The sequence below is a fragment of the Pinus tabuliformis genome, chromosome 6 (genome assembly GCF_031772625.1).
Source record: "Pinus tabuliformis cultivar Carrire ecotype Pingquan chromosome 6, CPIR1, whole genome shotgun sequence".
NCBI classification, from domain to species: domain Eukaryota; kingdom Viridiplantae; phylum Streptophyta; class Pinopsida; order Pinales; family Pinaceae; genus Pinus; species Pinus tabuliformis.
In genome coordinates, this window is record NC_142292.1 from 333,570,219 (window position 1) to 333,583,945 (window position 13,727).

The window sequence follows — 13,727 nt, forward strand, 5'->3', positions numbered from 1 at the left end:
TTATATTAGTCAAAGTCCCCATTGTGGACTCCTAGGATTAATATAGATTCTATAGAGTCATTGTACATTTAAAGAGACCCTTATTGGGCTTTTGAACCATGTAAAAAGGTTTAGTATTGAGTCAAAAAAAATTTAAGTAACCTGCACATCAAGTCATCCTAGAAGAAATCAAGTCGGCCTAAAGACACCAATTCAACCTCACTTGGAGCCTATAATAGAAGGAAATCAGATCCATTTGCAACATCTCATCTCAAGCTAGTTTGATATCTCTAAGGAAGTTGGAGAAGTGCAAAGTGGGTCTAAGGAAGAAAAGGAAGAGCGAGTTGGGTAGAGTCTAAGGAGAAGAAGAAAATCAAACTTTTGGTGCCTCTTTCTCTCTGTTTCATGCCCCCGTTTGGGAGATCGAAGTCTTCCAAGTTTTGCTGTTGCCTGATGTCGAAAGCTATTGCATAGTCGAAGTTGCTGGGAAGAAGTGCTACTGGAAAGAGGTCAAAGTTCTAGAAGACCAACTTGGTATGGAGGGAAGGTTTTGTCTTTGTCTAGTTTGAAGAGTCTCAAAGAATGTCATTGAAGGAAGAAATTTTTTTACTGGGTTTTCCCCTCAAGGGGGGGCCCTGACATAGTGCCTACATCTTGTGTCTATTGTTTTGTGATCTTCATACAAACTTAATATGGTAATTGCTTGATGAAAGATAAGATAATAAAGAAGTAAACGAAGCAAACATAACTCACTAATAATTATCAAGAAAGAGGAATCAAACCCTAATATACTTGCGTTGATTTCTCAACACAAGTTAGGTAGGTAGTAGAGGAGGCAACTATCAAAGGCCATGAGAGTAAGAGGTGGGAAATAATTAAAGTAGGCATGAACTGGGGGGAAAGGGCAACCAAATTTACTTTTGAGATAGGGCGATAAAGCTACTCAGTGAACTCACTCAAAAATTCACATGACCTAATTTTGCTTAACATAATTCATAGTTGGCAAGCTAAGAGCTACAATAATGGAACTAGTAACAATTGAGTCGAGAAGCAGAGAAAATATAATGAGATATTGACTAGTAGAATCAAAGGAGAGCCACCAAAATTAGGTTTGTGAAGGGATCCCTCACTGTTGTTGAATGCCAAAGCTACATCAATGTCCACAGACTTTAGACCTTTCCCAATTCGTCACATCATGAAATAGTCAAGAACCTATTAATTCGATTATGGTACAAAACTTCAATCTTGTCGTGTTATAAGACAAACTAGTTTAGGAATGAATGTCCTTAACTTGATCATCCCCTCTTATTTGCATTATATCTTGTCCATCAACTTTTAAAGCAACATATACTTAATTCATGTGATAAGTCATGACATTGACATCTAACACTCCTTCAAAATTAAAAAAAACCTACATTTCAATCCCCATAGAATTAATTAAATAATTAAAACATAACATAAATTACTAATCATTGAATTAATTTAATGACTCAACATATTCCCTATAATCCCTAATAATATATTGACTATCATTACATTAGTCTTTATACTTATGATTCAACATTTATAAAAATAAATTAAATTAAAGAATTTTCACTAATTTTCAATATATTTACAAGTCACTATTCATAGATGTGCTATATTAAAAAAAAATATTCCCTTTTAGGGAACACTCAACTTCATTTACAGCTACATATTAAGGAAATGTTGAATTAAAAGGAACCACAAAACTGAAAAAATAAACAAAAATTAAATACTTTATTTAAGCTTTAAAAATCTGGACACCCAACCACACCGGGGTATATATCATGTCACGTAACATGACAAATGGAGGTGGTATGAGCATTTGGCTTGACCAACCCAACATGTCAATATTCGTGACACTTTAAATAAATAAATAAATATATATTTATTTATTTATTATTATTATTATTATTGTGGGCACCGCAATTCCTTTTTAATTTTTACTCAATCTAATTATATATATATTTATTTAATTATTATTGTTATTGTGGGCACCGCAATTCCCTTTTTAATTTTTACTGAATCTAATTATAAAAAATTACGTGCCCACCGCGGAGAAATTCAAACTCATATTTTTGCTCCAACTACTTCAACGTTTAACGTGCGGTGAGACGACAAAATGAGAAAATCGCTTTACTCAATATCAGAGGCATTACATGTACTAAATTCAATACAGGTAGGCAGAGGATGACCGAAACTTAGAGCCCTGGACCTTTCCCTGATTCTATATGCCAAATCCTATCGTGCCACAAGCGCGTACATAGGGGATTTTCAGAATGGTTTTGGAGTTTAATTTCGAAGGATCTGCGGGAATTTTCCAATGTTTCGTGTATAATACCTAGGGTAGGGTTGGAATTACTCTGTGCTTGCCATCGATGTTGGCGATCGAATTTTCCAGACAAGAATGGCTTCCAGGTCTCAGACAGCCAAAGACCTAGTAGAGGAAGCTAAGAAGCGGACGTTGCTGCTCTGTATATGTGTCATCGGTCTCGCATATCTAATGTCCTGTAAGTATTGGGCTTCTTTCCCGCATGGATTCCTTTCATTTTTGGGGTCTAGTTTAGAATGATTGCTGGTCAGTTGGTTTCGATCGTTGGTCATGAAATTTGGATCGCGAGTTGGAGAGGTCCTACTTAATTATAAGCTTGAATTTCAAATTGACTGGAAAATTAATAAAACGATTTGATGTCTGGACAAATAATTTGATGGCAGAAACGATGCAATTGTATTTTGAGTATTTAGTGATGTTATCTGGGTTGCTTAATGCTGGTTAAATTCCTTTTGTTTTGACGGAGGAACATGGAGCTTTATTGGAAACAATTTGATGCAACAACCATTCACGTGGTCTATTTTCACTGCTTTAAAGCAGCCCTTTAACGGGTAGGGCACGCTCACCGGGATTTGCATCAGGCTCATCATGGTGGTGAGCGTCCCTACTCACCACTAGACACCACTAGACCATGTCGCGGCGAATGTTGTGCTTGTTTGATCGCTTCTTTGCAATTAAAGGATTTGCACATCCAGGACTTCACCAGTAGTTTATGATGAATTACATGTTTTGGAGTCGTCACAATTTCTCTCGTTGCGCTAGTAGAGGGCCACTCCTTACACTTAATAAAAGCTTGGTCTAGCCCATTATCCGGGTAACCTCTTTTGCTCAGGTTTCATGCCAGGCAGCGGTCTTTTCAGGATTTTTTGATCATTTGGATTGTGATCTTTAAACAAGCAGTGTTAGTAGTTGTTTCACTAATCAGTGGGATAACATTCTGAATTCAATCTTTTCACAAAAGGAACAGAAAGGCATTTTTTTGCAGCGTTCTCATACAACAGACAAATTCCCAATTGCCTAAGAATTGGCGGCAGAAGGTTCTCCGACTATTCGTCCAGGCCAGTAGTCTCGATGTTCTTGACTTTGGAAGTGAATTTCAAGTGGCCTCGGATTTAATTAATGAGCTAAAAAGACTTAGTTGACCCTTGGAAGAGAATGTTTTGGGATTTTTTGCTAATGCAAAGACAGATTTTCATAATTTTGAAGAAAAAATAACAGTCGGAAAAAACAGATTATATAAAGAATGTTGAAACCATCATAAAATACCATGCTACAACAAAGAAGAGATTGTCAAAAGTAAAGAACCATAAGATAGCCCAAAGTCTGAAATTGCTGGATTCAGTTTGGATTGACCTATAAACAGTAAGAAATGCCTGATTATGTTTTTGAGAAGCCTCCTCAGCTGATATGAAGAGGGATTTCAAAGCAATGTTAGACCAGAAGTCCAGAAGATGTTTTCTGCATTTCAATAACCATTTGGATTGTGGGGTAGGCATATATGATATACCTATTCATTGATTACTTGATGAGGCTACACGGTTTTGTTTAGATGCTCCTAATCTCAATATATTGAAGAGGAAAATTACTCAAATCACTGTAGATGAATTGTAAAGAGTGTCTACCACTGATTAAAGCACACTTCTCGATTTTGTGCTTCTACATTGGCCATTTCTTGCATGTCAATGGGAATACCATCAATCAGTCCATGTATGTTAGTCTCCAAACTTTACATGCTTTGATTTGATGTCAGGACATTTTAAAACCTTCCATATCTTGTGATTAGCCTTTGATAAAAGGTGAGTGTTTGTTTTAAGGAGATAGTTTTCTATTTCACCTTGAACGACTTTGAACTAGGGAACTTTCTCCTCCAAGCAATTTTTTTTATTTTTTTATAAAGAAACAGGTAGCAATTTTTATAAACAAAACTAGAAACGGTCCAGGTCCCTTACAATCGATATAATCTCTGTCTCAGAGTTTTGCAGAAATATAATCAGAGAGACCCTATTGCTACCGTTTTTATTTCTATATACATTCCTTACATAATTTAGACTATACATTTTCCAGAGAACACCACAGATATTTACTATCCGACAAAACATGAAAATAAAAGCAATTGTCTACCCGTGGCCTCTAGGTGCTGTGCCCTCTTGAGCCACATCAGATGGCTGGCGCAGATCCGCGATACTCGCAATAGCAGGCTCCGACGCTTGATTCGCACCTACTGCGCTTTCCTTCGCCATTGGAGTGGGAGCATCACACAACCCAAAGACCTCCTTCAACACCCCAATGGTGGCCGTTTCAACTTTCACTTCGATATTATCCACTTTGTATTTCAGGTTGACCATTCCAGTGTTCAGGTGTTCCATAGATTTTTGCATTAGTTCCATATCTTTCCCTAATCCAGACAGGTGGGACAACACAACCATCATTTGTTCTTGAATCTCCTTAATTATTTGCTTGCTTGAATTATCTATCATCTCCGCCACACTCCCACTGCGCCCGAGTTCCTTTGCTCTATTTCCACTGCTGCTGTTGCTCGCAGAAGCCATCGTTTTCACAATCTTTCCCTGCACGAGAATGATTCTATGCTTAAGCTACATTACCCAACTTTTATATATAACTGCCTGATCCTTTTCGAATGTGACTCCAATCTTGTCAAAATTTAATGCCTTCCTTGTGTGCAACTCAATCATGACACTATCCGCCATCCCTATCACTGCCAAAATCCTTTCGCAGTGAACCGCGATGGTACTGAGGATGTTTTCATTTGATTTCCCATTTATTAACCAACCGCAATGGAAGCAAATCTACTTGTCCTATGACTTGGATGACATACTCCTACGCGCCCATTTGTTCTTAAATGCCTAGCTACGATCGTTGGCTCTCGAGGAGCTACTGTTTATCCCCATGGTATTATCATATTTAATGATCTGTTGTTCCTTGTTTATTCCTATGCTCCAACTGTAATCCATTAAGGATTTAATTAATGAATCTATTAAGGTACTTGACATATGACGTTGCCTTGATCGATGTTTAATATTCCTTGTTCTAATACCACACCCATGTTGGCTTGAAGGTCTGCCATATGGTTGTTTTCTCTTTTAACATGAAAAAATTTATATTCCTCTAATTTAATGAGAAGGTACATTATCCTTATGACCACAGGAGAGGGATCAAAGTCTATAAGGTGCTCGTTCCTGGAGTCTTATGCACTTTTGAATTACCACCATTGAGTCACCGACAATGATCAATTTCCTGATGCCTTTAGAGATACTAATCTTCAGGCCTTGCCAAAGTGAGAGTGCTTCGACTTGATTGTTCGAGGCTTTCCCTAGTCCCCAAGCATACTTTATTTCAGTTTTTTCTTCGAGGTTATAAAGCACCCCTCCTGCTCTTGCCTCCCTGTCCTCCAAGCCAACTTTGAATGATAGATAAAATTTTATTTCTTGAGAATAGTCCATATATAAAATTTCAATACAACTGAGTTGGATAAAGAGGAAAACTTTTTGTTGTCCACAATTTTGATGCTTGTTGTAGATGTCACTACTTAGTTTGAGACTAAGGAGGCTCTTGATTCATCATTATTTTACATGATGATCAACAATGCATGACTTTCTTCTCTAGGGACTATTTCTACATTATAATGAAGTGTTGCTGATAGAAGCTGCAAGGATCTATCCAAATACACAAAGGAATGCCCATCAATCTAATTCTTGTTGAAGCTTGCTTTCAAGTGCTCTTAAAACTCATTGTCTCATTAATTATCGTTCAATGACTCAGGTCAACAAATAGTCCCTTGTCTAATATCAATGGCAACGCTCTAGCAAAGTAGTCACCTCCTAGTATATATGAGGAGTTGAGTCAATTGAGTTTAGCTTGGGTGTTTGGGCAGAATCGTTGTGATCCTCCTCACCCGGGTTCAAGTTTCGTAAAGTTGACATGTTTAAGTCTAGGAATAGAGTAAATGTGGTGCTCTTAAGTGTATATATAATGTGGCTGGCCTAGCACTAACAACCTCTCTCTTGCCTTTGGGTTGAAACTTGAGTGGGGAGGCTGATTTCTTTCCCTGGGTAGTTCCCAATAGCCAAATTTTTACAAGGAAAAAATGTGAGGAGGTTGCATTACTACTTTTTAATGATTGATGTTGTCACTTTTCAGTGGTGAGTGTTATTTAGGAGATACTTGTAGAGTTTTTTGGTTTGTTGAAAGATTGCAGAGGGCTCGAGGCCTCAAAGCAATGGATAAGGGGATTTTATTGATAGATTTTATTGTAAAACTAATAAAAAATTGTTATGGCTTGAAGTGGTCAAGGGACAATTGTGCTACATAGATATGCACAAACTTGATGGGAAGAATCTAGAAATTTAAAGTCAATAATATTATAGTAATAGAAAAAATATGGATTTTATTAATGGGAAAAAAATTACCCAAATGTGATGAAGATGAAGAAGTAATCTATGATGATGGAGATAGGGAAGCTTTGATAGTTATCAATAATCTAGTTGTAGATGGCATTATTTCACATGTGGAAGATGTAGAGACTTCTTAAGAAGCTTGGGATTCATGAGACTTCTTATGTGACAAAATTTGTCAAAAGGTGCGTGGTGTATATAAACTAAAGTGCCATTTAGCATGTGCTACACAAAAAGGAGTGGTATGGTAGATTAGATAACATAAAAAGACATGAAGAAAAGGTTGTGTCTAGAGATGACATAGTATACAGAGTATACCTTGTCAAAGGTCAATGCAATGTTTCAATGAAAATGCATGATGGAAGAGTTAATGAAGTCCATGATGTGTGTATGGACTAGGATTGAAGAGCCTACCTTTAGTTTGGTGATGTAAGTACTTTATAAATGAGAAAAAGATCAATTATAAAGTGGTTGTTATAGATTTTTAAGAAATTGGTCCTTTTACGTTTACAACAACAACAATAGGACACAACATTAGTGATTGAAGAGTGTTAGTAATTGTGTACAACGCTAGTAGAAAATGCACACCGACAATTGGGAGAGAACCTGTTGAATGCATTAGTTAAATATCCTCAAACATATCTTCAACGTGGGTACATGGAGTGAGTGACTATTCGTATTCCCACAATTAGCAAAATATTATGTCTAATATAAACTGAAGTCGTAATGAATGGACCTTATTTCTAACTGTACTTTCTAATTTAGATATCTAGAGTACTAGATACGAATATTAAATCTATAAACTAATACCCTTCCTTAACGATCATATTATGGCACTGCTTGTTGCAAAACATAACCAACTTTTCAGACCAAGCAAGTTGTAGAAATTGTTTGTACCTTGCCTCTGTGTAGTGCAATTGATGGAAATTAGAGTAAGTTTCACAACTACCCAACCTGATGGGCTCCTCTATGCACCATGTACCTCTCTGTATTACTATCACAACACAAGATATAATATTGGCTACAAAACCTATATCCCACGTGGTTGATACCAAGTCATCAACCCTCTAATTTGATCCGGATTTAAACATGTTTCGCAATAAAACACAGAGATAACCATAAACATAGATATGCAGCGGAAATAATACTTCACTTCATTAATGTAAAATACTGAAATATGCTTACAAACAGTAATGGAAATAAGCCAGCTAAGGCGATGCCAGATGGTAGCTTATCTCTGAGAAGAGATGTGGTGGCTACATGCCTCTGAACTGTCTTACAATGAGGCTCGAAGGTCTATTTATTGTTGAGAAACAATGGAAAACCCTTAACATTCCAAAACCTAACCCTAGAAGATGAAACGCCAAACTGTGGGCCCCGTTTGGGTAAATTGGTACATCAACTTCCCGGGGTCGTAACTTTGGCATACGATCTTCGTTTGACGCGTACAATAACTTATTAGAAAGATCTATCCGAGCATTACCACTTTGGGGACCTATGTTGCCCTAGATTTCCCAAAAAACGTCGTTTAGGGCCTCAAAACGGCTCCGGAAGTTCAGGACCCGAAAAACTGCTAAAAATAGTAAGTTGTGCTACAATTAAGGAAACTGAAAATGCTGAGAGAAACAATGGTGGGGGTCCAGGTGGACTTGGCAGGTGGCCACCAAGATCCACCTGGATCATTCCTCCCCCCTTAGGAAGCAATGGTCCCCATTGCATTGAGTTCCTCCATGAGATGAGGAAACTTTTGCTGAACTTGGTCCCTGGTGAGCCACTTGCCCTGGTGAAGGAGTTGGCCTGCTTTGACAACTCGATACAGTTGGATATTCTGTTGGCGAGTGTTCTTGATCTGTGTGTCCATGATCCGATCAGTTGCAGCCTATTCCATGCAATCTGGATTTAATTCTGTGGGTGTGAGTTGTTCTGCAATGTCGGATGTGTCTAGCAATGGTGGAAAGTATGGCTGAAGGCGGTCCACATTGAACACTGGGTGTAGGCCAAGGAATGGGGGAATGCTGAGCTCAAATGAATTGTCTCTCACAGCCTTAGTAATGGTGTAAGGACCATATCGGAGTGGTCTCAGTTTCCGATAGGCTCCAGTAAGGCGTTCCTTTTGCAAATGCAACCAGACTTTGCCGCCCACCTGAAATTTGTGTGGCACCCGATGTTGATCATGTCGCTGCTTGTACTTGGCATTTGATTTTCCAGAATGTCATGGACCTGCTGGCGAATATGTTGGATGTGCTTAATGAAGCTGGTTGCCTTATCTGTTTCGGACTGGACATGAGTTGAATCTGTGTGAGTAGTTGCAAGTGGCGTGGCCACATCAATGGGGCATAGTGGCTGGAATCCCAAGCCCACCTGAAAAGGGCTGTGGCCAGTCGAGCTGTGAAGAGCTCGGTTGTAGCTGTGCTGAACATAGGGGAGGCTCTCATCCCATGTGCGTGGATGCTTTGAGTTGTACATGCGCAGAATGTGTACAATCATCCGATTGACAACCTTTGTCTGGCCATCAGTTTGAGGATGGAAGGCTGTGGACTTAGTGAGTTTGGTGTCCAGCATTGACCAAAGACTGGACCAAAATGTACCGAGGAACCGACTGTCCCGATTTGAGATGATAGACTGTGGGATCCCAAAGTGCACCCACACTCGTTCAAAGAAGAGTTTAGCAGTGGCTTCTACTGTGATATTCTTCTTGCAGGCCACCATAATGGCCATCTTCGAGAACCTGTCGACGACCACAAAAACACAATCATTTCCATGCTTAGTGGAAGGAAGGCCTGACATGTAATCCATGGAGATGGATTCCCAAGGTTGACTAGGGGTAGGCAGCAGGGTATAGAGGCCTTGCTTCTTGATGGTTGGTTTGGCAATGGCACAGGCAGTACATGATCTGATGTACTTCCCGACATCCTGTCGAAGATTTGGCCAATAGAAATACTTTTGCAGTACTGCCACCGTTTTCTCGACCCTGAAATGCCCAGCAGCCCGACTGTAGTGTGCTTCCCAAATCATCTTGGCACGCTCGCTTGAAGGAACACAAAGGTGACCCAGGTGGCATAACAAGGCATCTTGAAGGTGAAAATCTGGAACATGCCGACCCCCCAAGAGTGTCTGGTATGTGTGGCCAAATTCTGGGTCGATTTTGTAGAGAAGTGGCCAATCAGAAGTCTCATGCCCACAAGGGTTGAGCACAGTGGTTAACGCCATGATTGGTGGTCGATTGAGGCAATCTGCAACATTATTGGTGCTACCCTCCTTATACTTGATATTCAAATGGAACTGTTGCAGATATGTAGACCACTTCTGATGGCGATCATTCTGCAATTTCCCTTGGGTCTGTATGAACTGTAGGGGTCGGTGGTCTGTGTGGATGACCGTTTCCTTCCCCAAAATGTAATGCTTCCATTGTAGGCAGGCTTGCACAATGGAATACATCTCTTTATCATAAGTGGGATACTTCCGGACTGTGTTTGAAAGTGTTTCACTGTGATATGCCACTGGATGCCCATGTTGAGTAAGGACTGCCCCAATAGCATAGTCAGAGGCATCTGTCTCGACCTCAAATGGTTGTTGTAAATCTGGTAACGCGAGCACTGGTGCCGTGCAGAGGCGATATTTCAACTCTATGAATGCCTTCTGTTGAGATTCAGACCAAAAGAATTTCGCTTTCGCTCCTCCCTTGGTGACTTGACTCAAGGGCCATGTGATATGAGAAAACCCCAACACGAACCTGCGGTAGAAGTTGGCAAGGCCTAGAAAGCTGCAGAGCTCTGTCAGAGTGGTCGGAGATGGCCAATCCTGAATGACTTGGATCTTGGCCGGATCCACATGCACCCCCTGTTCATCAATAATGTATCCCAGATACTGAACTTGGGTCATGCCAAAAGTGCATTTCTCCAAATTGGCACATAGCTTGTGTTGCCGCAGTGTTTGAAGAACCTGTCGGATGTGGTGAAGGTGTTCTTCCCAACTCTGGCTGAAGATCAGAATGTCATCCAAGTATACCACTACAAATGAGTTGTTGAATGGCCGCAAGATGTCATCCATTAGCCTCATGAAGGTTGCAGGAGCATTCGTCAATCCGAAAGGCATAACCAACCATTCAAAGAGGCCCTCCTTGGCTTTGAAGGCAGTCTTCCACACATCAGAGGGTTCAATTGGTGCTTGGTGATATCCTGACTTCAGATCGATCTTGCTGAAATATTTTGTCCCCTTTAGTTGGTCCAAGAGGTCATCAATCCGTGGGATCGGGTACCTATTACGGACAGTGATCTTGTTCAGTGCCCGATAGTCAATGCAGAGTCTCCAAGTCCCATCCTTCTTCTGTACCAACATGATCGGGCTCCCACAAGGCGATGAACTCGGATGGATGTGACCTTTTTGCAGCAGCGCCTGAATCTGCCTCTTGATTTCATCGTTCTCTAGAACAGAGCGCCGATAAATTGGTCCATTGGGTAGCAGTGCACCTGGGGTCAGATCGATGGAGTGCTTGACCTGACAGTGCAGAGGAACCCCTACGGGGGAGGTGAAGATGTCCTCGTACTCCTTCACAACCTTATCCATCCGTAGTTGTCGTGTGGAGGGGTCCTGTTTGGAGGCCGTGGCCACCATCTTCTTCTTTCCTTGAGGGCGTATCATCAGGAAAACAAATTTCCCAGTCTTGGAAATGAGCTTACTGCATTGTTTTGCAGTAATCAAAGAGATGGCGGTAGGCGGTGCTACCTCCGGTATCCTGTACAACTTATTCCCCAATGTAACAATAACAGCCCGGGGCCTTGATTCATACATAGCATGTTGCTTCCACAAGTATGGTTGTCCTAATAATACATCACAAACTTCAAGGGGAGCAATGTCACACAATACCTCATCCGTGAAGGGCTTGATGTTGTACGGAAGGCGACACTGCTGGCTCACGTGAAGATCCCGTCCTTGGTGAAGCCACCCGATGGTGTATGGTTGTGGATGCGCTGTGGTCGGTAAGCCCAACCGCTTCACGACCTCTGCCGAAATGAGGTTCTTTTGGCTCCCGCTATCGACAATGAACTGTAGCGGGGAGCCCTTTACCCACATCTGGGAGTGGAAGAGACGCTCCTCCTCCTCTGGATCTTCGGGTTCATTTTTCTGGATCTTGGCGGTAGCAACAGTGGCGTTGGGATCCGCGTCAATGATCTGCTTCCCTTTTCATTCCCCTTGTCGGGTTCTGACTCAGAGTCGGAACATGCATCTGATTTTGGAACCTTTAGCTTAGCCACCAATGACTGCTTGGCCCGACACTCACTGGTGTTGTGAGTGGAGCTCTTATGGAACTCACACCATTTTCCCGTGTCCTTTTTCGTCTTTGCGGCGCTGTTCTTTGCCTGCAGCTTTGGCGGGTTGTCTTGGGCTGCCCCGCCTTGGCTTTGTCCTTTGTTCTGTGTTTTAGGGGCAGCTTTCCCTTGCTTCAGATTCACAGATCCAAAGTCTCGCTTCTTTTGTTTAAACTTTTGCTCGACCTTGACGGCATATCGGTACACTATGCCGAGTGAGGAGATGTTCAGTGAGGAGATGTTCAGGAATTGTATTTCTTCCTGGATGTACTTGTGCAGGCAACCGCGGTATTTGAGTATCAAATGCTGCTCCGTATACTTGATACCCAACTTTGTGCGAAAGGTATGGAAAAGATTGGTGAACTCCGGCACGTCTTGGTCCCTTCCCTGTCGCAGTGTGGTCCATTTTATGTATTCATCCTCATAGCTTCCGCCAGGGTAGTACTGCTCCTTGATGGCATCCCGGAATGAATTCTAGGTGGGTGCGGCTGAAAATAGTGAGCCGGTATTTTCATCCTTCTGCTTGCAGTAGGTTTCCCACCAGTCCTTGACGTGGGGGGTTGCTTTGAGAAGAGCGAAAACAATCTTTTCCCGACTTGAAAATTCATGAACAAAAAAATAACCCTCCAGCAAATTTAACCATTTATCTACGGCATCTGCGTCTATCTGACCCTCAAATATGGGGATTTCAAAATTAACTTGTACCTTAAAGGGCGTGGCGTTTCCAGAGTAGCTGCTGGAAGCCGATGCGTCGCTTCTGGGTAGCCGCTGAAGGATTTGGGCAAAACTGTCCATCATCGCGTTCCGTTGTCGCTCGAGGGCTTCTTCGAGCAAGATTTTGATAGGATCTCCTGCCCCCTCGTCTTTCTTCTCATTCGCCATAGGAGGCCGTCGGGATTTGCGAGGCTGGTCTCGCAAAGGTTCGACTAGTTCAAGCCCTAACTCCTTATATCCCGACCTCATTGGGGACATGCAAAGAAAAATAGAGAAAAAGCAGATCGCTCTGATACCACTGATCCGGATTTAAACAAGAATGCAATAAAACACAGAGATAACCATAAACATAGATATGCAGCGGAAATAATACTTCTCTTCATTAATGTAAAATACTGAAATATGCTTACAAACAGTAATGGAAATAAACCAGCTAGGGCAATGGTAGCTTATCTCTGAGAAGAGATGTGGTGGCTGCATGCCTCTGAACTATCTTACAATGAGGTTCGAAGGCCTATTTATTGTTGAGAAACAATGGAAAACCCTTAACATTCCAAAACCTAACCCTAGAAGATGAAATGCCAAACTGTGGGCCCCGTTTGGGTAAATTGGTACATCAACTTCCCGGGGTCGTAACTTTGGAGGAGGCCCCCAAGATAAAGTAAGTACTCGAAAGGAGGCCCATAATACAGAAACTAATCCATTGGAGACGTGGGGTAGTTTATCATTTTCGTTTACCCATAAATTTTGTAAAGAGTGGATTAGTTTCTTGGCTCCTTATGGAATTGGCGGATTTATTTTGTAGCCATAATTAGAGGCAATGATGGCTAAAAATTTAAGCTCACCCTCCGTCTATGTATAATCTGATTTTTCCTCCAATAAATGGACCTTTTCTACATGTCAGTAGCACAATATATGAATGTTGAAGAACCAGGTCTTTGGAGCTTGTCATGACTTGTA

At 41.2% G+C, this 13,727-nt stretch overlaps 1 protein-coding gene across 3 annotated transcripts in view; it reads left to right on the forward strand.

Annotated features, from left to right (window-relative positions):
- Positions 1–2,077: 2,077 nt before the first annotated feature.
- LOC149258661 (phox (PX) domain-containing protein) overlaps positions 2,078–13,727 on the forward strand; it is a 279,551-nt gene continuing 267,901 nt past the window's right edge. The window contains exon 1 of one of the 3 annotated variants that reach the window (XM_089415651.1): positions 2,078–2,510. In XM_089415651.1, the coding sequence (XP_089271777.1) occupies positions 2,408–2,510 (103 nt within the window). In that variant the 5' untranslated portion in view covers positions 2,078–2,407. The remainder of the gene's footprint in view (positions 2,511–13,727) is intronic. The other 2 variants (XM_089415650.1, XM_089415646.1) reach the window with 2 other exon arrangements.